The sequence below is a fragment of the Siniperca chuatsi genome, linkage group LG13 (genome assembly GCF_020085105.1).
Source record: "Siniperca chuatsi isolate FFG_IHB_CAS linkage group LG13, ASM2008510v1, whole genome shotgun sequence".
NCBI lineage: Eukaryota > Metazoa > Chordata > Actinopteri > Centrarchiformes > Sinipercidae > Siniperca > Siniperca chuatsi.
The window spans coordinates 14,059,588-14,083,863 of record NC_058054.1 but is presented as its reverse complement, the minus strand read 5'-3'; the positions used below and the strand labels follow the sequence as shown (position 1 = coordinate 14,083,863).

Genomic DNA, 24,276 nt, shown 5'->3' with positions numbered 1-24,276 from the left:
GTAACAATTATAATTGCTGTACACAGAGAATATGTTAAACAAATGGTCATGGGTCTGGCAATTAATTAGCAAAATCAATTACAAGTGATGGAATAGACATAGTTGGACACCATGGAGGTATATCCCTCAGAGCCACCAAAGAGGACTTTATCAGCCAACACAGAAACCTTGTCCTGTTAAAGGAGGCCTTAGTGACTGACGCCCTGAGAGTTTAATGAGTTTCTCCAGCACTGTTGAGCGCCTTGCATCTAGGATCATTTAAATGGGCTAGGGATAGGGGGTCCTAATAAATCCCCCATGGTTCTATCAGAGATTGGGAGTGGGAGCTGAGAGTTTTTGTTTTGATTACCGTCCCTGTTGGTGAGATGAGAGAGTTCAGGCAGAAAATTCTATTTTACAATGCCATAAGAACTTAAACATTACAGCAGTTTGCGATGATTTGTCACCACTGTGAACTTATTAAAAGTTCTGTCATTTAAAGTAAACAACTTCCATCACAGTGCAAATACTTTTCTCATTTGCACCTGTCTGCTAGTTAATTAATAGCTAGCTAGGAGCGATCATAGAGGGTGAGCTGTCAAGTAAGGTCAAACTTCTGTGATGTGTCATACTAGCTGGACATTTGATCAACAATCATAACACAGTACAAATACAAATAGCTGGACAGTTTTAATTAATACACTCTAAAGCTCATGATCACCTCATAATGACTAGAACTTCAACTGAACAAAACTCAGTCCACATTGTTGTTAATACATCACTGCTATCAGTTAATTAATGTTTGACAAGGTACAGTGTATCACTCAGTCAGTGACAAACTGTAATCATGCTGCTAGGTTTTGTTGATACAATACCAAACACACATGGGACCATTTCAACACTGCTCCTCTGATTTTCAAAATGCAGAGCAGGAAAAACATAATCCCACAACAAGTGGCACAGCATTAAAGGCCACTAATTAACACACTGGCCACACACAAAAATGAACGTAGAGTAACTGTCATTATATTGAGAGTGACAATCCCCAAGACAGGACATTTCCTTTTTAGGGATGAATTAATTTTCTATGGACAGGGGAACAAAACAAGAAGCAAAAACAAAACGCAGAGTAAGAAACAAAAAAAAATTAAACAAAACACATTGATCACCACATGCACAGCCCATGATTCATCACTCCCGCATAAAACTAATGATTAAACAGACATGAATAAGCAAAACATGATAAACTCTCAGCAGCTTGGACCTTTCATAATCCATCAAATGAATTCCTGTTGTGTAAGAGAATAGAGAGAAGAGTGCGTATACGCACATAAACACGTGTGTATAAATTCTGTACATTTTTGTGCTTTTATTTGAGGATTGCCACTTATTTGTGTGTGTATGCTTGTGTGTATGGGTATCTCACAGCACTTCTCAGACATAAAAAAATGCCCTGAGTGTGTTCCTGGATATGCGTGACTCATCTGCTTGGTTACAGCCAGCTTGGACGATACAGTGCCGAACACAATGGCTGTGTAATCCGCCCTGACTGACCGGGAAGGAGACGCTCGCCACAGGGACTACAACTCAATTTAGCTCGGGTCAAGAGGTCAACCCTCCTCAATTAGGGCTGGGAAGGGAGGGAGGAGGACACACACTGCACATGAATAACTTTCTTAATGAGCATTATTTGAACTGGTGATTAGTGTCATAAATAATTTGCAATAGAGGAGCATGTTAATCACGTTGCATAATATTTGTAATCCTTCATATATCACCATATACTGTATGCAAATCATTAGAGCACTTATTCTAAAAAAAATAAACTCCACTAGTAGCAATAAAAAAAATGTCATGAATCAATAATCCTATTATGCAATTATTTGCAAATTTAGCTTCCAAAAAATATTAATGCTATTCATACAGGAAAAAGGAGACAGATACAAATAAGCCTAGCAACGTATCATTTTATTTGCAGCTGTGCTGGAAATCAATCACTGTCTCTCAATCAGAACTCTTTCTCCATGTGGCAGACAATCCATGACAACAAGAGAGACACATGCCATGGAATAAGAAGAGATATCGGCCAGCTCCCGCGACACCCAGTCCAACACACTGAGCCGCATGTCAAGAGCACTGACAGCCGTGCTAATGGGATTTTTCCACGGCTCCATCATAATTTCCTTAATGATAATACCAACCATATTTTTGTGTCACATTAGAAAAGTGTTAATGGGTGTTATGCCACAGATCATTAATTGTGAACAGACTGGAATACTGCAGCTTCCTATAAACTAAGAATGACGCAACTGTTAATAGACATTTTAACAGGGGAGAAAAAAATTGAGTGGGATAGAGTATGTGTTTACATTTAACATTAAACATGCTGAATACACTGCGTATTTAAAATAAAGAGTTGAATGAGTTTTTGAGTAGTTCTGACAAAACTACTTTTATAGTTACACAGGCCTATGCTGATAAGGAGTGAAAGGGGGAGTGGTTATGCATCTCTAGGCATAACAGACATGGTCAAGTTTCTTTTCTTCAAAAAGAAATGATTCAAACTATAACAAATGTGGGTTTTAAAAAAATACATATCTATTTTAGTTTTTCTTGATAGGTCAAATTTCAATAGCAGTTTTATTCACAGTTCCCTGAGATGAAGGGAAATATAATGTATTTCAAGTTTAATCTCTTTATGTCTCCGCAGAAGAATTTTAATATTAACTTTATTTTTAATTGGGACCTTCAAATATTTCACAAATCAACCTGTTCGGTGGGGTTTATATTTAAAGTGTAAAATAATATTTCCGTTCATGTATAGCCAAGCCAAACTCCGCAGTTCACTCATGTGGCGGCAAAATTTCAGCTCCTCAAAAACATCAAATATTTAAGATGTACATGACACAGCGCTGATTTCATGACAACCGCTACACTTAAAGTAAATGGCGCAGAAAATATATTTATATATGCGGATGACAGACCTGGAAACTTCCTCCTCAGCCAATAAACACATCAGGACTGAGGCTAGAGAGTGTCATTTGTGCTCCAAATGAAAATATTAACCCAGCCTCACATTATTCAGGAAGTGCTGTAGGACAGGCAACGTGGCAGTCATCACACGCTACATGCAGAATTTGGAGTGAGATCCTCCTTCCTCGCTGCTCACCACTGACTGAGGCAATGTGCTGACCCAAAGCCTCTGCACATCAAAACAAAATTACAATGTGCCTACAGTTGAGAAATGTAGAAGGCTCCGGATTGAGTAAATGTCAGTGGCTAGGGTGAGGTGTTTGCATATAAGCGAATGATGTATGGTCTCGTCCTGTGCCATTTATTCCCCCAAGCAATAACGTAGCCGGATCTGTCTCTCAGACTTAATTGAAACGGGACTTGTAATGTTGCCCTTTTCCTCGATGGGACCAAAAACATAACCTCTGACTCCCACAAGCAGCCAATAGTGAAGAAGTGGGTGTGTGTGTTGGGGTACACAAGGGAAAAAAGGACTGCCAACTGTCACAGCATTATTTTCTCATCTCCTCTGCATACACTCCATGTCCATACTATCCATACCAGTCCCTAAAACGCCGCACATGATGCCCGTTCTTCCTCCATGTTCCATCGGCACCTCTGTTTATTTTCCCTTCCACAGAACAAAGTGTTCTTTCTGTGCAAAAAAGCACCGTCCACATTGACCACTGCCCCAAGTCAGCAGAAGACAACCTATAAAAGTGAAACCCGAACTCTGCAACCGCAGTCTGTTCGTGAAAACATACAGTATACGCAGGCACAGGCTCACGCACATGCATGCAACATGAGGTCACATATAACAATGTGGTGATACAATTTTAGAGATGCCACTTTTGTGTTAACAATATATAAAAAAGTCTGCAAATAAAATGACAATTCCCGTCTTCTACAAACACTAGTGAAGAATACAGTGTCAAGCAACTATTTTAAAAAATGACAAGGAAAGTTATTGTGGACATCTGTATAAGCGTATCTCTGTCCCCGAGGAAAGAGATAGACAAAGAACAATAAATAACATCTGCCTGGCCTTCCTTGGGTCTGATCCAAAACAGGGAAATATCTGTGACGTATCTGCATTTCTGCTCCGCTTGAGCAGTCGGAATGAAGACATAAAAGTCGGATGTTTTGTGCACCACATTTTTCCAATTTAAATTTTAGTGACAATAACAAAACAAACAATGTCATCACTCTGACTTCATTTGCATATGGATTTGCTCACTCTCTATCCCTCTCGCACACATAGATGTACACAAATCTTGACAGATGTTCTTCTGAATGCATACACACACACACACACACACACACACACACACACACACACACACACACACTTGTAGCATGTAGACATGCTGGCAGGAGATGATTATATATAAGTGATGTGTCTTTTGAGAATAGTAAATGTCACAGCAACTAACAAAAAAATTGTCAATGCCAATCTGGTTTGAGAAAATAGGAAATCTATGTATAGAGCTGTTTACTGTGAATAGAGCAGCACATGTCTGGAAACAGAATGTGACAATTGTAAGATGTGCATGCACTCACATTTCCACCCTCTCCTGGGTATTGATTTAAAATGGTGGCTGCATGAATCTACTACCGCAGACCATGTAATCTTCCTTTGAGATGAAGACTTCCGAGAACGAAAGGGGAGAGAGAAAGGGGTCCACAGACCACAAGCTGGGAATGTGAAATTGTGGACAATTATTTGCTGAGCAAAATACAATGCCTGCCAGATGAACTGGAGCTCAACCTCCAAAACCCAGCAGCTCCCCCACTAAAATGCTACAGAGAAAAGTAGTGTGTGAATATGTGTGTGTGTGTGTGTGTGTGTGTGTGCTCAAGCATGTTGCTCTGTCTCTATTTCTCTCTCCCTCCCCCTCGCTCACCCTCTCACACACATACACTTAGACACAAATGCACCGAATTACCACCAGTCCAACTGTTTAACAAAGAGGGGGAAAGTAACAAAAGAAAGAAAAACAACAAAAATTATATACATGACCTGCTGTGTATATCCTGGCATGCTGCACCGAGATTTTATATGAAATAAAAACATCATAAAGTTCAGTTGTTTTCAAGCTGTGGCCAACCTGACTGATAAATCCAGATGTTTAGGCTACAACGTTTTAATGAACGTGTCCAATTAGCACTCAACATTAAGCTCACCTCTAATTTCTCTTTTAACTGTTGTACAGACACATGCATACACACACACACAGCCCTCCCTTTCCCCAACATATAAAATGTTTCCTCCTTAGTTTCTCAGACGGGGGGGTCACGTGACTCTGCACCCCATTCCATCAGACGGCTTAAGTTCCGACCAGGAGCGTCTTTAATACATCCAGATGTTTGCCAGCGTAGCGCTGCACTGTTGCTCTCTAAATTATCAATGCCCTGCCCTTGCACTGTAACTATCATTGCAATACAGTCTGAACTGAAGCCGCTCTTTTCCCCGATGCCAAGTACGTATATGCAGTCGATTTCATGCGCAACATAACAGGAAGAACACTTCGAAATGCGTAAAAAAGGGGGAGACAGTTATATTTCAGTGAGCGATAAGTTCAGTTCATGCTCGTCTAGACTTGTCATCACCTTAAAATAAAATGTTCTGAGAGCCACCAAACATATGCTTATCACTTACCTTTCAGTGATCTTGGTTTAGCTTGCTTGCGGCGCGACATCCTATAGAAAACGCTGAAGTTGCTCAGTTTCTGTCTGATAATTTGTGTAAAACGGGATAGTCTAAAGGTGTAGTCTCTCTAAATTTCACTGACCAAAATCGCGGCTGCCTTTTTACCATTACAGGAAGATGTAACTTAGCCCCTTGCCGTGCGGTCTAAACACGAGTTTGCTGTTATTTTGTGATGAGTAGGTGGATGTTATAAAATCCAATTAGCCCGATCGGTATAGGCGACTCTATTTAGTTGAGCTGGGTATCGGGAAAAGTGTGAGAATATAGTAATCCCGTCATGCGCTTCCATTCTCCGGGAAAACACACACGCGTGTAGGCATGATGTTCGTTTAGAAATAAAAGCGGAATATTTGCTTTTCACCTCTCATCTCAAATGCATCCGCGTGAGAAAGACATCAGCAAAACGCCTCCTGTGAGAGGGCAAAAAAAAAAAATGCAACAAAACCAAAAAAAAAAAGGAAAAATGATAATTACACTTTTCACTTCATATCCACCTAACAGCATCAAAACTATTATAGACTCTTCCTTTTCTCACTCCAGTCAGCTAATCATGAATTAGGTTCGGAATCTGATCTAAGTCTACGTCTAAATTGCCCTTAAAAGAGGATGAAGAAGCAGAGAGAAGATGGAAGCTCCCTCCTCATCACAAACCTGCAAGGTCTTGGACTGCGCTGTCGCTCCGGTAGTCCACATAATAATGGAAAATGGAAGCAAGGCCCCCAAAGCCATCAGGATGGCTCCAGAGGGGGCCCCTACCCCGCAGGGACTCGCTCTGTACGTAATCACTGAGGAAATCATTGTCAGCCTGCCTGCACTCACACACAGACAGAGAGGCATGATTAAAATCCTAGGGATCATGGCAAGATGCGGAATGCTGGATCTGCTGGTCCCCGGATCCGGAGTCGAACTCTAAACCCAAAGTCGGCTTGCTCACCCTGGCGTCTCCTCTGCCTTAGCTCGCCGTCGGCCACTCTCCGTCTACGGCAGACGGACTGGTCCCCCTTCTGGTAGAAATGGTTAAGCAGAAAGACATTTTCTGTGAGGTTGTTGACATATATGACATGTAATGGCACGCATAGAATTTTGGGATGATCGGGTTATTTTACAGATGGAGTTATTTGTTCATTATTATTGATCACTGTGAATGAGATTATTGTATCCCCCTAATTATTTGAAAACTATTTATAATTCAACTTAAGAAATATCTATTTTCACTCATTTAAAATAATATATTGATTTTTTTTTGTGGTTGAGTCAAACCATGTAGCCTCATCAGCTTTAATATTAGTGTAGGATTTGTTTTCTTGTCTTTATTTTTCTTTTTTCTTATTTTATCATTTCTATACTAATCATTTCAGGCATATTTTCATAGTATAATGCACCTTAGATATTTAATTGGAAGGGCTATTATATTATAATGTAACAAAACTCACACAACCTCTTTCTCTCTCTCTCTCTCTCTCTCTCTCTCTCTCTCTCTCTCTCTCTCTCTCTCTCTCACAATGGTGCATTGGAATACACCCTCACCTGCATGTGGATGTCCAGGCCCCATACTACCCCTGCTATGTGAAAATGAGATCCAGAGAGGAGTCCTGCAGTGGGCTTCTCACTCTGCACTCTGCCCCTCCACAGCCTGGAGGTAGCCTCTGCCAGGGGCCCCATCTAAAAATCACAGTCACGCAACTGCTTTTCCCACTTTCAATGCATTTCTATTCTGACTGATTCACAGAGACAAATGTAAGAGGAAACCGTGGTTTTTGCTGCACACCTATAGGGAAGGGGAGAAACAGTCGATAGGGCAACTCCCAAACACGGGCTGGAGTAGAAGAAGAAAATTAACAACAACCTTTGATAGCCTTTACTGTGGTGGAATTTAACTTTGTTAAAGAAAATTCCCTATAAAAGTTAACTATAACTATAAAAGTTAATGATGTGAGTACATAATAAGGCTGCTTTTATTCTATAGGGTATTCCCACGTTTTACTTTGGAGTTCATAAAGAGGCCATATACTGTTACAGACATCTAAGCTAATCACTTAGCACAAAGTAATGTAAATGCAGGCTAATAGAAAATTCAGAGCTACAGAAGAGATATCTATTAGCTAACAGTCATTATTAGCCTCTTATTTGAAACAAGCCTTATTATTTTGCATCTTTTGTCCCTAATCAATGGTAGATGTGAGACTTTTACCATAATAAGTGGGGACTTACGACCTACATACGATGCCAAGGCTTTTCATTCTGTTTGCTCAATTTGTATCTTGTAATTTTATCTGCACCCTTTGCTTTTCAAATAATTTCCCCACCCACACGCTGCCATAGAATGTGTGAGATCAATAAAACAAAGTATGACACAGATTGACGTGATGTGCTTTGGTAAATTCAAAGCCCTCACAAACTACAGTAAAGTTGGTAAACACACACATATGAAACATCTATTTGTAGGTGCTTGGAATCTGTCAGGAGGTCTCAGCTGCCTTAAAACTTCAATCTTAACAATGCTCCAAAGTTCTCCCTCTCTGTCTCAGCGCTCTGTCAGGCGGCTCTCCCAAAGTTTTACCACCTTGCCTCCCCCCCCGTACATCTCGAATGCTCTCTCAAACACAAACAAACAGTGCTCTTCAGTCCTCCAGGGCTCTTTGCTACTTTCATTAGTGACAAAGTAACTGGGAAAAGGCTTGACTTGACTCAGTGCTTGCACAGTTCAGTCTCTAAGTTACAGTACACTCTTGCTCAGAAGTTGTTTTTTTTTTCAAGTGGAAAAAAACCTCATGTGAGGAATGTTGCTCATGATGCTCCAAAAACTGTCTGACATGGCTTGTCCCTCAGGGATAACTTTATAAATATGGAAAGGAGAATCAAATATAATATTTGGGAGCAAATAGGCACAATGAAAATCAACAAAAATGTTTTTGTTTCAAGTTTCACCTCCGAGCAAGAGGGAAAAGGGAATCAAACAAAGATAAATAAAAAACGTGACATGTTTGTCATAAAAACAATGCCAGCCAGGAAATTTCTATTTGGCTTGTACCTATATGATACTGCAAAATTAAGCAACTGATTTTTGTGCACCATGTGTAGGCCTGCGTGGTGCATCTTCATATTTAGTCATTCACACAAACAATTGAATCGACTCTCTAATTGTGTTGTCCTTCAAAAATCCTACGTGTAGACTACAAACCTTTGAAATTCTATCAAACACACAAAGGCACAGTCTGTTTTCAGATCACCTTCTTACCACAGAATTTGTAGTAAAACTGAGCAGTTACGTGGAGATTTTTTCACCACCCATAGCTTTTAGTTAGACATCGAGACACCACAGTAAGTGTGTGTGCCGTAGCATCAGAGATTTCACTCTGCCTCTCAGCAGGGTGAAATGTTCCCCTGTGGAATCCGTGGCCCTCGGGTGGTGGGACCCTTCAGCAGTTCTTGACCTGTGGCCTGCTCACCCTCCATTTGTCCGTTTGGCTCTGACTGCACATTGTTAAAAAAAAAACAAAACAAAAAAAACAAGTAGTAACTGAACTTTAAAACTAAGAGAAAGTTTTAATCCCAATGAAGTGTCTCCTGTAGAAATAATAATCACTGAAGGCTATTTAGTAGAATATTCTTGCAAATGGTGAAAAACGGCGGCTTAAAAGCGCAGTCGGTCAATTACGCTCGTTAGAGGAGGGCAGATACACAGACATGCATGTACACCAACCACACACACACACACACACACACACACACACACACACACACACACACACACACACACATACACACACTTGACTTGCCTCATTAAAACCCATCCAGCTACTAGAACTCAGAGATGTGAATGTTTCCCTTGAGGAGTGGGGCACGTTCATTTTGAGAAAGGCAGAAGATTCAACTTTTTTCTTACTTGCTTATAATTACAGAGATTGCTGGAATGCATGACCCTGAGAATAAGGCTGAATCCTGGGAGAGTCCACTAGAAGCATCACCATCTTCAGTCTTGCTCTCCATTGTGTGTCTCCCTAGTTGGATGCCACCCACACCAGGCATGAGTGAGGTCGAGGCAGTGCCCCCTTCACCAGAAGAGCGCTCCCCAGGGACTTTAACTCTGCTCTAACAAGCCAAACTCCTGAGGCTGAGAAAAAAAAAGTCAAGATAGCAAGTGACTGAAAACATTGCCCTCTCTGAGCACTGAGATATACTTCCACAGTAAACCGATTAAAAAAAGAACAAAAACAACACAGAGAGGAACAATCAGAAGGCTTCAGAGTTGGCAAGCAAGGGCGAGTGCTGCTTTCCAACTTCACTGTTATCCAAATTGTTTGGCAATTAAACGCTGGAGCAAAAATATGTATATGTATATGTATGCAGTCCACATAAACATTGTGTCTTTCTCTACCAAGAACTAGTGCACATAATTACAAAAACAGTGTGGAAATCTCATAAGAATATTCTTGATTTGCCACTCAGTAAAGAGCCATGCCTGTTTCAATAAAGGGTCAATGTCGGCCTCCATGTCTCAACATGCAAACTGAAGGATGTCAACAAAGTAGAGGGAATGTAGAGTGGTCCTCGTCACCGGTGACCTTCCAGCTGGATATCCACAACTTCCATCTTCCCAAGCCAAGGAGCCCCGTGGAGCAACTCCCAAACCGGGTCATTAGCACAGTGGTGTCACCAGACAGCAGATCACGGGCCAGAGAGGGAGCAAGAGGGGGACTCCTGGCACTGCAGCGGCTGCTGTGCGGTTTGACATTCAGGGCTGGCTGATCTATGGGGCTAGGGAGACAGTGCCCTTGTTCTGGGTCTTCATGAGGAGAAGGTCCTGGCAGTTTTCCCCTTACTTACTCCATCATAAAACTGAGGTCACAAGATGTTAGGCTCACGTAGCCCTTACTTGCAACATCACGACCCGAGCTGTAGGATGTTATCATGGCTTTACCATTATCACCTGTGCCACTGGATTCAGCACTGAAAGCCATTTGACATCATCAGATAGCTGATTTGTAGCATGATAAAATTCCTAGATGAACTAAAACATCTACACTCACTCACCAGCTAGCTGCATTACTATAATGTCCAGAGTACACAGCTATGGACTGTTATTCTCTTAGACCAACTTTAAATTGCTTGTCATGACAATAACCTCCACAAAGATGTGTTATTGGCATGAAGAATACCATTTAACCACAATGGGACGGTTTCATAGTGTGATCAAAAAATATTCTAGGGGTTTTATGTCCTTCTCAAATGGCTTTGACCTCCACAGCCCGTCTCCAGCAAATGGTGACCACTATGAACATGCCAAGAAAGAGGATCCCCTGGGGGCATTACCATGAGCCAAGACGAACATAAAAATCTCCCAGTGAAAGATGGACATTTTCCATTTGGCACCGCCACACAAGATGAAAGGAAAAGATAGCAAACCTTTCAACACTTTTTTTTTTTTTACTGAAATGAGAGTGATTTTTTCTTGCTCATTACCACTCTCTCATTAGGAGATCTTCCCTGTAAGATGAGATCAAGCCCGCTCACCTCTCTATATGCTGGTAGTTAACTAAGCTGCAGCATGTATGTGTGCTATAGAGCCCCTTATCATGCAGAACATTTTACACAATCAGCCAGATTCACTTCGGAGTATAACCAATGACTAAATGATTACCAGTTTCAATAGATCTCACACTGAATTTAACTATTTAGTCAAGCATATTTTTCAGAATCAAACATATATCATATGCTAAAGAGCATATGATACATGAGCATGGCTAAAGTGAAGTAGCTACTGCTTTTGGTTATACTGATTATTAAACTCTTTGTATAGACTGTGTAAAGTAGAAAACAAACACAAAACTTCTATGTCTCTTAACTTAAAGCAGTGAATTAGGCCTTTGTGAATTTTGTGAACAACTGCGCAGTCAATGACTACAGCTCGAATGAAAGCTTTTTGACTCTCTTGCAGAGTAATGAGCTGGAGTGCAAATTAAGAGCAGCCATCTTCTCATCAGCATGTCCAATTTACTTTGGGATCGTCCCTGGAAAATAGGCAGCTGCATAGAATGACTGGTGTGTTGTAGTTGTGTGAAGGCATGTGGATAAAAAGGCTCCAAAGGATTAGAAGAACCCTCACTCCCAGGCCATGCACGCATTATTCATCCCACCTCCTCCTCACCCTTCTCACCTTCATCACTCCCACCCGCACACCGCCTTTCTTGCTCCCCGATGACTCCCCCACTTCCCTGACAGTTGCATAAGCCCCTAGAACCTCTCTCCGGACTACGGTTGCGTGAGTTGGGAGTTGGGACGACGTTAATTAAAAGAAAAGGTTAACACACACGGGGCTGGCAGAAGGCACGTTCAGGAGGCTCCCTTGGTAGAGCAGCTGCTCACTGTTCCCTCCCTCAGAGGTCCCCAGGAAGGGACCAGCGACCAGGGATGGAAGCCAGGTGATTGGGGACCCCAGGATGAAGGAGTGACTGGGCCATAAAGGATGGAGCTGATTTGACCTTCACGCTAAGGAGTAACCAGGGGTTGTAGCGAGTGGTTCCACTCACCTGTCCAGTGCCTCCCTGCCCGGGCCTTGGTTTGGAGCTGATTAGTGTGTCCCATAGAAGGTTTCACCTCCCTAAACACCGCCCACACACACATACCTTTGTTAGACAGTGGGATGCATGCCAGGCCCATTTAGAGGAGGATGTCAGAGAGGTAGGGAGAAACAGACAATGTGTGGGATGAATGGAGACAAGGAGAGGTACTGAAATGGCCTTTCAGAGAGAAAAGGTCATGCTGGACATTAAAGAAGGGGTTATGTGGGACTGAACACGCAAGTTGAGTCTCGGAGAATCAGCCCATCAAGATCCCGCACAGCTGTTGTCGCTGGCTGCACCATGTGTGATGTACTGTCTGTGGGAGATCATTAAATAATGATAAATTATCACTTCATATTACTCAAATATGTAGCATTATTTTCAAAAAAAGAATATTCATTCGGGAAAATAGTTGGCCTAGTTTAGGAGAGCTAACATTGAGATAGGTGTTTTGCATCAATTGGGAATAAATGATAAATGGATCACCCTCAGCAGTAATATTTTAAAAATTAATTCATTAAAGTAAATTAAGAACACTAAATCAGTTTAATATTCCTGAAATAAGACTAAATGTTTGGGAAAAAACACGATTTAATCTTTGTATTTTGGTTCTTTGTTTTCACTGTGAACACGACAATGCACAATTATCCCTTCCACTAAATTCTCTCACAAATTGTTCCCAATATTCTCTATCTTAGGTCAATACATTGTGATGATCAAACATAACACACTGATTGCCACTTAAATTAATTCCAATGAATACTCATGAGCTTTTAAGACAAACAAGAGGGAGTGAAACAGTTTTTCCTTCCTTTCCCCCCCAAACAAGCAGAGATAATTAAACATCTATCCTCAGAGAAGAAGTGTTCCCACTGGAAGGTTGTTTGGTTTAAGGATTTGCTCAGTGGTTTGACTCGCCAGGGACTCTCCATTTGAGTCTCAAGGTTTTATATCTCTAACAAGGCTTTAATTGCCAAGGTAACAGACCACCTGATTAAGCCTGACAATAAGTCTGCTTTATCTGTGGGGCAGGAGCGAGCAGAATAGACTACAGGGATGAGGAGGAATATTCAAATTCAGCTATCAGCGAGTCATGCATTCATGCTCAATAAGGTTGTTATTTCTATACAGCCAACAAGCAGAGAAACATATTGTATGGTCATCCACCTCAGTAGTGTGAACTTGCCTCAAAAATTCTATTTACTGCATGTCAACTTTGGAAATGCACAGTACTTGCAGGAAAGATCCTAATTCTACTGAGAGTGTGGAGGAGGCGGCACTCAAAGCCTCAGGTCCCATGCCATGTGCCCTCCTTATTGTAACGAGTGCATTTCTCTCCTCAAACTCTGACTGGTGAGTGCATTGAGGAGGAGGGGTATTCTTCAGAGGAGACGGGGAGCGTCTGTTGGTGAAAAACTCTGTGTTAAAGTCCCATCTCTCCTGTCAGAGGGCTGACACGGGGCATCCAGGGACATGGGGCCTTTGGTGCTCAGAGTCTGGACACTGGCCTAGTTTCCTCCCTCTTCTTCCCTCCACAACCCACCAACCCCCCTCCTACAACATCCCACCTACAAAACACTCCTCAGCCGCCCTATCTCATCTGTTCTTTACTGGCATCCTGACCTCAATGAACTGCCCTCCTGCTCCAACACCTCCTCTCCATCCAATTCACCGTCTTGCTTTCTTTCTTGCTTTCACTTCTTCTTGGCAATCCTGTTAATATATAAAATATTAAATGTCATCTTAAAAATAGAAATAAAATAACAATTTTCTACTGTAACCAAAACCCTGGCCCAGTTCTAAATCCCCTCTGATACGCATCTTCATCATAACGTTACATTGTGAGAGGGAACTATAACGTTAGGTAACTGGATGCAACAGTCACTAATGCTAACGTAGCTCCTCGGGGATTGAAGCTGTTATTTTTCCAATTTAGACAATCTAAACACATTAGTTAAGGTTTTAAGGACTATGACTGTCGGTATTTGTTGTTGATTTTGTTTAAATATGCAGAATTGTAATTTTATGGGTTATTGTTGTTCGGACAATTAAGCTAAGATAGCTTATATGTGCTAACGTCAGCGTCCGTTTTTTCCACACTAACTGGCAACTATATCACGTGATACCAACATCGTTATGCTATTGGCTCACAAGCCTTATTAGAAGCAGGAACCAAAGACTCGTCATGGACTCGTCAACATTTTCAAAATTATTAATTCAGAATCATATTTTATTTTATTTTTTTATTTAGAAAAAGTGATACAGTTATTCCGCACCTTTCTAAAAGCTCTGTGGATGTTTTTCTGTTTTTTTAAATATTCATCTACATAAAAATGTTATCAATATTACCTTTAATGTTCTACAGCTGATCACCTAATTAGCCATCTATCCTGCAAACTGACGTTAGAAGTGCACTTTTACCTGGTGAATTTGTTTGGCCACTTGTTTAAAAAGCTTAAGTGCAAGACAAGGCATGTGTTCATGATAGTAAGTTAGATAAGAAGGAGACTTTTTAGAGGAAAGCTAATCTGGGTTATTGTTTAAAGTCTGTGATGCTTGTGTTGTGTAGCAGGCTGCCGTCTGGCTGTTAGTGTGACCGTCTGATGGAGCAGTGACAGTACTGCTTTATGTAAATATGGTTTAAAATTAAGTGATTTGATTGCATGTATGGAAACTGAGAACTGAGAACTAACAATATTATGATGAAGAGATGCCATCCTGAAACCAAAAAAATATAAACATACATTTCTCCCTTTTGGTTTCTGATTTTTTCCTAAAGGAGATCACAGGACATGTTATTTATAGACCAGATTTGTATGCTGTAGCAGGAGACAACATGCAATTGAATTTCAGTTGGACCTTAACTCAAGACCCACCAGAGCTTTCAATTGCATCTCACGGTGCCTCAATGAAGACTGTAAGGTTGAAAGCGCAGAAAAAAGCTTGTAAGTGGACCTTGAGTTAACAGTTTTTTCTAAAACAAAAATTTTTGCTTTGTAATTTTGTAGATGTGATACCTTAAAAGCAAGTCTTTTAGCATTTTAAAGATGTTGTGAATGGATGTTTACTAATCAGTGCCATATGTCTGCTCTTGTATGTCCCAGGTGAGACCAGAGACAATTTTCCACTATTGTGAGTAATAAAGTCTCTTTAAGCTGTAACATCGCTCATGGCACGTTGGTATTCAATGTCAAATACACTGAGAAAAGCTTGATAACATCTTGCACTATTGACTATTTTGTCAAATTGTTGATGCACTCAATTTTTTCTGTCCCAGATCATAGGATTCTCTTTTCAAAGCTTTGCCTGTGTGACATTATAAAACTGCTACTGTATACAAATGACTTATCTTACCCCCATTCAAAGCACCTCTGTCATATGAACATGTTGTACATGTCACTTCACAAAATTCAGTCTGACATGAAGCGAAACTCTTGCACTTCACATCATGCAGTGCGTATGTGGCTATGGAAATTTTCCATGTCAGGATGGCGCTCTCTCTCTCCCTCTCCCTGGCAGGTGTAAATGGTGCAAGTTTCTGTCTTGTTCAACACCCATGCTATTTTGATGTGTTGGCAATCCTTTTGCCAGACCAATAACTCCCTCACACCAACATACTCTTTCATGCTGCCTGCTTTATTCTCATTCTTGGGAGAATCCTCACGAGATACATAGTGTGCCTCTTAATTTCCCCAGGGATGCATGCAGGAAACATACACTAGTGATTTTCCAGGGATGAAACACAGGCAAAACATTAGAACAGGATATATCATGACATCTACTGCTGCTGGGTCAGATAACCAGTTAAGTGGGTTCCATAACTTGTCACAAGTCCATGTTTTGCATTTCTCCTCTTTGTTTGTCTCCCATGTCAGTTTGCTCTTTTGTTTTCCAGGCTGAGGATGGAATTATTCTGAACAGCGTCGCACTGAGTAACATGCAGCCAGTCAGTGCAGCATAGTAAGGGAGAATCCCAGGAGACAATGTGGCCCGGTGGGTTTGGTTTGTACACCCGTCACACACTTCTGAGGGGTGATGTGCATCACTGCTCCACTGAGGGAGAGCCTCTGCCATGTTTACTGTCATGTTCCAAGGTATGCTACGTGGCTTCAAACACATCAAACACATCTACAGGAATACTGATATTGGGAATGCCATGGGGAGCCATACGAAAGGTACAGACATACTCCTGAAAACACACATGCCCACGACTGTGCCAGGAGTGCTCACAAACCACACAAAAATAAATCCATATTGTTAAAAGGCTGTTGTTGTTGTTTTTTTGTTGTTGTTGTTTTTTTAACATATTATCAAGTTGTCTATCATTATAATACATATTTTTACATAGATACATGGTTGCAAAGTCAGGTCAAATTACTATATCTCTGAAAGACAGCAATGTATTGGATAGTGTCTCATTCATGCCTGCACTACTGTATCTAAATTTACCAATATGCCATTTTCTCTGTACAGTGGTTTCCATAGTAACAATGCCAACTCTAACACCTATGATGTAAAAGGAGACGCTATGGCCAGGGGATTCTTTGCTCAGATTGTGAGAGCTGATTGGAAACAAAAATTATTAAATCATCTGCTGGGCTTTAGTAGTGGTGCTACAAACCACAGAGTATCAAACTGATATGTGATATATGATGCAATACATTCCAGCACAATGTCAACATGATGTCAATAACCTGTTGTCTTTCATACACAAAGGCTTTTGGGGTGTGCCATCACACAGTTGTACTTGATTTATGAAGAACGGTCAAAACTGATTTGACTAGCAAAGTGCTCCCCTCCCGGCGTGCTGTTTGTAGTGTTGACGAGGGCTGAGTTGTTTGCTGTGCCTCTAGGCGTGAGGATGAGGGGGAGCAGCCTGGAGTTCCTGCCTGGCTCAGGGGGAGGTTGGACTGGATTAGACGGCTGACAGCTGGGCCACATCTCTGGAGGCGCAGGGTGGAGAGGCCCCCTGTCTGCCTGCCTCTGCACCAAGTGTCAATTTGAGCATGAAGGAAGGATGGAGTGAGCCAAAGAGTAAGTAAGTGAGCGAAGTGGGGCCACTGGTAGTCCTGGGTGGATTGACATCAGCGGTGCATGGGCAGTGCACACCGTTAGGCATCAGGAAACACACTGTTTATTTAGCTGGTTTTGACTTGGGGGCACAAATGTGTGCACACTTGGACAGACACAGAGACACAAGACAAAACACTCTTACAAGGTTGGAGTTCTTGACCACTCTAGTTTGGGTAGTGATGTTTATAGTCAGCACTACATGGTATCAGGGAAGCATATAAATCAGGCTTAGCTATTTGACTTCAAAATGCAAGCGTTGCAATTAATTGCATTTGTTTCATAATCAAAGCCCAATCTTTTCTTCACAGAATCAAAGCTTTTCAATAATGCAGAAATGGCAGTGAAACTAGCTCGCCTCAGGTGGTATCCTGTACAATTATGTGCAATCAAGATTACAAACTACTTCAAAATCAAACGCACTCCTATTTTACTTCTATTTTCAGTGATAGAATATGTAATTAAATCTGACTTCTTTAAGTGGTTGCATTATTTGATAGGCTGACTTTCAACATTTGGTCCAACTTCCAGAGGAGATTCCTTAATAAAGTATTTGATTGTGGCATGCACAACAACTGGCATAATTTACTTCAGCAGCACAGTGTTAATATGAAGAACGTTCTAGTGCCATATGAGCATTTTCTATAATAGGTTTTCTCTAATCCTGAGAGACTGCTTTGTGTATTTCTTGCACTGAGACTTGGCTATCACAAGGACGTGGGATGTGGGCCGAAGTCGACTTTATTAGCTGGTGATGTTCTAATGTGATTTATTTTTATAAATGAGAGTGGGGTGGGAATGCAAGTGAGGGTGGAGGCCAGTATGCAAATATGGACCCTCATTAAACACCAACACCACCACACAACATTATCTGCTGCTCCTCAGATTGCTTGTGCGCATTAACGAGGTGCAACCATGTCTGCTAACTAATGACAATGTAATGATCAGAGCGTTCATGATAAAGTCATCAGAAGGCATGACATTTACGCTTTCGATGAATTAGCAGGATCTCTACCACCCATACAATCAGGTGAACCACAGGTTCCTCCTTATGAATTTATCCATTTGAGAAACTCAGAAGTGATTAAACATTTTAAATAGCATAACAGCATAACAATGACCTTCAGTGACAACAAACAACTTATCATATCTTCACTTCTTTGACTTCTTTTAGTGAGTCTTGTGTTAGGATTACAAGCTCCCCTAAAGGTAATACATAATTATCTGAGCCTTTGTGCTGCTGAAACCCTTTGAAAACATACAAAAAACCCAAAACAAAATGCATTAAGTTGAATTCCAAATGTAAAAGTCTACTTTTCATAGCTCTATTGTGATATAATACAAGTTCTACTATTCTCTGTAAACATCTAAAAACAGCTTATGTGGTTTTTGTGGTTATTCTTTAATTTGTTACCTTAAAATACCAATGTTATAACCACCCTATATTTGACTGTATCCAATAGATATTCAGTATGTTCAAAATTATTTTTGATTGCATACTATAAATAGTGATAATTTTACCTTTGTAATTTTAGTGCTGCCCTATTTGTTAATGGCTGCCATATTACAAAAAATCTGAGATTCAAAACAAATTATTTATTTTTTTACTAACAATGCTTAGGTTGCTTAGCTTTGTTTCAAGATTTTGCAAAAATGGCCATGCAAGTCTGTGCAGCAGTTTTATTTTTGGTCCTTCAAACTTTCTTATGAAGTTGGGATGCAGTTCTCTGGGGATTTTCATGAGCCCATTTCTGTGTAAAGATGTTTATCTTTATGGCTTTTGCGAGAATGAGGAGATTAACCCCATAACAAGCAGACATCTTATAGTTGATCTGAGGATCATTAGTCCACATTAATAACCCATGGAAGTGCAAATGGATGTTTTTTTTTTATCATCTTAATTACATGACATCTGAGCTCTCTATCTAAAGATGACTCTCTTTAGAGATGAGACAGGCTCTGTGACTTCGAGGTATTTGTTTTTGTGTGCACATCTGAAAAAAAAGTCCTGGTGCTAAAGAATGTGCATGCACACACACACACACACACACACACACACAAACACACACACACACACACACCAGCCATCTAAACTAAAAAGGATGCCATTGCCCATTAGAGAGATGGATTGACAGGAGTGCAGAATAAATCTTTGTGGCAGTGAGTCAGAAATATAAATAGAGCACCTAAGATAGATTTGTCTCTGGTGTTGATGAAGTTACCTTTGGGGGTAGAGCTCTATCTTTTTAGTAATGAGGACAACCACAAACAGTTTGGTCTCCTAATGAGAAATGATAGTTTTGGAGGTGCCATACAAAAATGCCATAGAAGAACACCTAACTTAAGCATTTTCTAAAAATGCCAAAAGTGGGATTCATTTGTGAAAGAATCAGCCCCACCTGGTGGCTTTGATGTACACAATACACTCCTATACATGGGGATGAAAAATTGTTCTACATTACTGTCAGTAATCCACAGCACTTCTGCATTATTGCAATATCTTCAATTAGAGATTTTTTTCAGTAGTCTTAGTTAAAACATGTTATATCAGCTCAGGCTGATGTATGTCTTCTGAACGGCTTCAGAAGACAATTATTTTCAGCACCAAGTCTACACATTTGAACACTGATAGTATTAATACAACAAACTCTAAACAGATATACCTTTAAATTAAATGTCTTCTGTTAATATCAGCACACACACACACACACACTCTGTAATCAAAACTTCCTTTCCATAACAAAAAAAACACACCATTAACAGCAGAATTATTTTAATTAGATCAATAAATGATGGTAAAATCAGGTAGGCAGGGGAGGGAAGGAATGCTCTATTACCCATTTTATCATCAAAGTGAGTGCTGTGCTAATTATGCTAGCAGCACCCAGTCAGAGCAGCCCACCAGAGACTGATAGCAGAGGACTGCCCAGGGTTACAGTGATTGCACACCACAAACTCCCTCCACGCCATCTCATTGGACAAGTTGGGATGCTGATATTCATGCAAAAATAGGATGCATAATGATATAGAATAGCACTAAGAATGTGTGGTATGCAATGTTTTTTTCTTTTTAACCTGAGTTTGAGAGCTGGCATCCCATTACAGCTCTATTGCTAATCAATGTGAGGCATTATAGGTTGAATAAATCACACTCTGACACCTGCTGTATGGGTCGTTAACAGAAAACTCACCAGGGAGGAATAGACAGAACAAGCACGCAGACACAGAGAACAGAAATGTCTGAAGATCAGGCTGAGGCATTGATACCAAAACACGATTATGGTGACCAAGGAGCTGATCAATGGAAAGATTTGGTACAACTTAGTGAGGTCATACACTATAGGCATTTCTCAATTAGTAAAGCAAATATTGGTTTGTCTTTGCCACAAAGATACACTCACAGTCTCACTGCTTTCTAATAATGCTATGTAATCTAAGCTCAAATGATTATTTGCAATTTGTGGTTACCAAACAACCACAGAACGCTGGAGGTGTTCCTCAAATATTAGGAGGCAAGAAAAAGAGGTTCCTGTGAAAATTTTTAATTGAGGATGTAGTTATTTTGCCCAAAAAGGCATGCAGGAAAATGCACATGCAGGCATTTGTAACCTGAGTGTGGTACAGAGGGGGACCATCTGAAGACTCGCAGGCCCTTTGATGTCTTCTGAATACGGGCATAATGCATGTGTAATTAATAAGCCATTTGCATATGATGAACTAGGGCACTTAGTCAATGTTCTCGGGATACAAATACCTGAGGAAAACAATAACAACGGAGAACATTAAAAAAGGGAGTCTACGCAAAAAAAGACAAATCTATGGCCCGCTTCGGATTAGAAATACATTAGCAGCTAATTATGTCCTAATTGCCAATATTTTAGCAGGTGTTTGTACTTAACCAGTGGTAATGCCCTCCTGGAACAAGCTCATCAGGGTTATTCTCAGGTGAATTACTGCAGTCCTGGATGATTATGATGCGACAAGATGGACTCGTGGTAAAAAAAAAAAACACAAGGAAAATAATGAGGCTGCTGAATAGGGCAACAATAACAATAACAGCTACATTAATAATAATGCTAATAATACCAACAATAATGTTGATGTAAATAACAATAATAATAATCTAAGACAAAGAAGAAATTAAGGTGAAAAAGTAGAGGAAGAGGAAAAATAGTAATTCAGTGCCATCTATAACAGAATACATGTGTAACCGTGACAATTATAAACTGTTACTGGTGCTGAGATATTAGTGCTGAGAGCACACAGTTCAAAGAGGAGTATTAATTTTTTGGCCAAATATTTTCAAAGCAATCAAAGACTCTGGGAGGTGGAATTCTCTTACCTAATCAAACAGCAAATGTAACCCAGCGCTTGATTAAATATTGAGCTTAGAAGTTTCAGATATCTTTTTTCATTGGCCTGCTGGCATTTGGCAGCCAGGGAGCATCAAACTCCCATAAGTCCCTGGAGTTAGTCCACTCTGGAAAAGTGCTGAGCCAGCAGATCAAACTGTAGAAATGTCATGAAGGGAAAGGAAATGAACCACAAGCATACATCAACTGAGAGTCTTCTTCACATCTGACATTTTAGTTCTTGATGAGGTCCAGATGAGTAATACTGTGGGAAGTAAACTTGGGTCATGCCTGTTGAATCACAGAATTATGATGTCTTTAGCATTGCATTTAAGTTATCTGATAAAGGACAAAATTAGAATCACAGTAGGAAAAGCATAGGTGTAAATCATAAAAAAATCATAATGGCTGAATTCCATTTATCTGCTTCAGTTTCAGGGTCCTGGTATTGTTAACTCACTGTTACACTGTCATGGCTTACAAGGACACTTGAATAGAACAAAGCCATTGTTAAAGTTGTCATATTCATAATAAGATTTTCAAACCCAGTTTTTGATACAATTTATGGTAGGCATTCAGCAGTAGTCATTCAATGTATTTACATTCTGTAATTACCTCTCATAGTAGTTTTCATTGTTAGTGGCAGAGTCCACCATTCCCGCACTGGATTCAAATTTCTGCACAAGTGATTCACAAGAAACAATGCAGCATGTAATCCAGTGTTACTGTTTGTAAAGTTATCTCATTAATATCAGCCTCACTGTTACTGTTCACTCCCCCACAGCCATATTAGCTGTGGTAAGTTACTGCTAATACAATTAGCAGTAACATTTCCTACTGCAGCTACTTCACATTAAAATCATTCAACTGGCAAAACACAGGGTGGCTTTTATTGTGAAGCAGTAACAGGAAATGCAATATGTTTGTCACTGATGTAAGATTAATGATTAAATCAAAAATGAGTCTACATAACAAGAAAACGTTTGGTTGCACTGTTAACATATACAGCAGTTATTCAACCAAAATTTCTGATGTATTTCTGTAAAAGTAGGTAAAGAATTCTTAAGGATTATAACATAAATGTTATTAGTGACTCCTGTGCTTTTCCTATTATGGCAATTTAAAATGTCAGCTGTAAAAATGGCCTATGTATTTATATGTTTGATTGCACAAATAAATACTAGTACATCACTAGTTCAGCTTGTAGTCCATAAAAATGCAGATATCCTTGTGTGTTATTGAAACTAACTCCTACTAACAATCATACAGGTCCTATAATATTTGCCTCTTAGTTTCACAAGTCTGAAATACCATTTTCCCAGTTCCTGACTCAATACCCAGGGTAGCATCAAATATCTGTAACTTTTTCCTCCATCTTTTTTTATTCTACTCCCCACACTTACCATTGTATTGTTCGACCTTGAGTGAGATGCTGTCAGGCGCTTTTTAGAACATAAGCGTTGCAGTTTCCCATAATCCACTGGGAGTGTTGAGGTGAGAGCTGTGGCCCAGTAGCACTCTGAGTGGCTGGCAGCGGATCAAAAGCAAACGAGGTTCCTGAGCTCATTCCAATTATAACAGCACACACTATCAACTACAAATACAAACAGCACGTAAGTGATAGCGCTGGTGGCCTGGAGGACTGCTGCCAGAGAGCAGGCAGCATGCTAATCAGGATACCTCTTGCCACGGGCTATTTAGGGAATAGCCTCTTATCCCACCAATTCCCCATGCCTTAGCCAGGGAAACGAAAGAGAAAAAGGGGAGTGAATTCCCTGAGTGCACAATCCAAGGACAAAATATTAGAAAATGGATCTTTATCTTTGCTCTCGGCCAATATCCATATTAATAACAAAAAAAACATTGCATATGTACTGCATACAATATAAAGAGATTTGTCAAACACGTACAGCTACAAAATATGACCACCCTCTATAACTGCCTCTTCTTATGATGTTACTTTAATCATTAAACAAAAGTAAAATAATGTTGAAAAAAAGAAAATATTACCGTGATTTTCTTCATAAAGAATTGAATTTTCTTCATATTTCAAGCAAATCTCACATAGGCTTTTGTTGACTTTACTAAGCTGGCATTCCACACTCTACCCTATGGTTTAACCTTTGCAAAAGCAGGATGTGGAAAAACAAGATCCTCAGTCATTTGCCCATCACTTCACACTGTTTATTGCAATTAGTCTGATTATTCATAACAACATCTTCCCAAGCATCCTATTGTAGTTGGCCAATCCAGGAAAGTGATTTATATCCGGTCGGCTGTCATGGGGGAAGGAAGTGAGATGTTTGGAGCGGTTCTGTGGTAACACACACGCTCCCCCACCCGCACGGACAACCCCTCAGAGTTTGGCAACTCTCCAGAGCCATGCAGGGGCGGCGGAGTACAGCGGGAGCCTGAGTGAGAAGCACACATTGTGCACTGCGGGACCCCACCAGCCCCGGCCCGAAGGCACAACTCTCAAGGACATGGAGAACTGGGGCAGAGAACTTCCAGGCTTCCCACTGCTAGAGCAGGCTGAGAAAAAAAGAGGTAAAGTTTCCAAAGTGTCTCTGTCTATGTGAGCGTAGTGAAA

At 40.4% G+C, this 24,276-nt stretch overlaps 1 protein-coding gene and 1 long non-coding RNA gene across 9 annotated transcripts in view; both read right to left on the bottom strand.

The window, feature by feature from the left end:
* Window positions 1–6,518, bottom strand: part of LOC122886582 (zinc finger protein 521-like) — an 89,620-nt gene extending 83,102 nt beyond the window's left edge. For 3 of the 6 annotated variants that reach the window (XM_044218951.1, XM_044218953.1, XM_044218952.1), the window contains exon 1: window positions 5,651–6,346. In XM_044218951.1, coding sequence (XP_044074886.1) covers window positions 5,651–5,690 — 40 coding nt within the window. In that variant the 5' untranslated portion in view covers window positions 5,691–6,346. The other 3 variants (XM_044218954.1, XM_044218956.1, XM_044218955.1) reach the window with 2 other exon arrangements.
* Window positions 6,519–15,879: 9,361 nt separating this feature from the next.
* LOC122887361 lies at window positions 15,880–23,264 on the bottom strand. 3 transcript variants are annotated; one of them, XR_006380529.1, is made up of 5 exons: window positions 23,090–23,264; window positions 22,302–22,363; window positions 21,677–21,843; window positions 21,234–21,323; window positions 20,019–21,088 (listed from the first exon to the last, which is right to left on the bottom strand). It is a non-coding gene; the product is annotated as an uncharacterized LOC122887361 (long non-coding RNA). The 3 variants fall into 3 exon arrangements; XR_006380527.1 differs by lacking the exons at window positions 20,019–21,088; window positions 21,234–21,323 and adding an exon at window positions 15,880–17,440 and having other exon boundaries at window positions 23,090–23,261; XR_006380528.1 differs by having other exon boundaries at window positions 20,019–21,323; window positions 23,090–23,262.
* Between the last annotated feature and the right edge of the window lie 1,012 nt (window positions 23,265–24,276).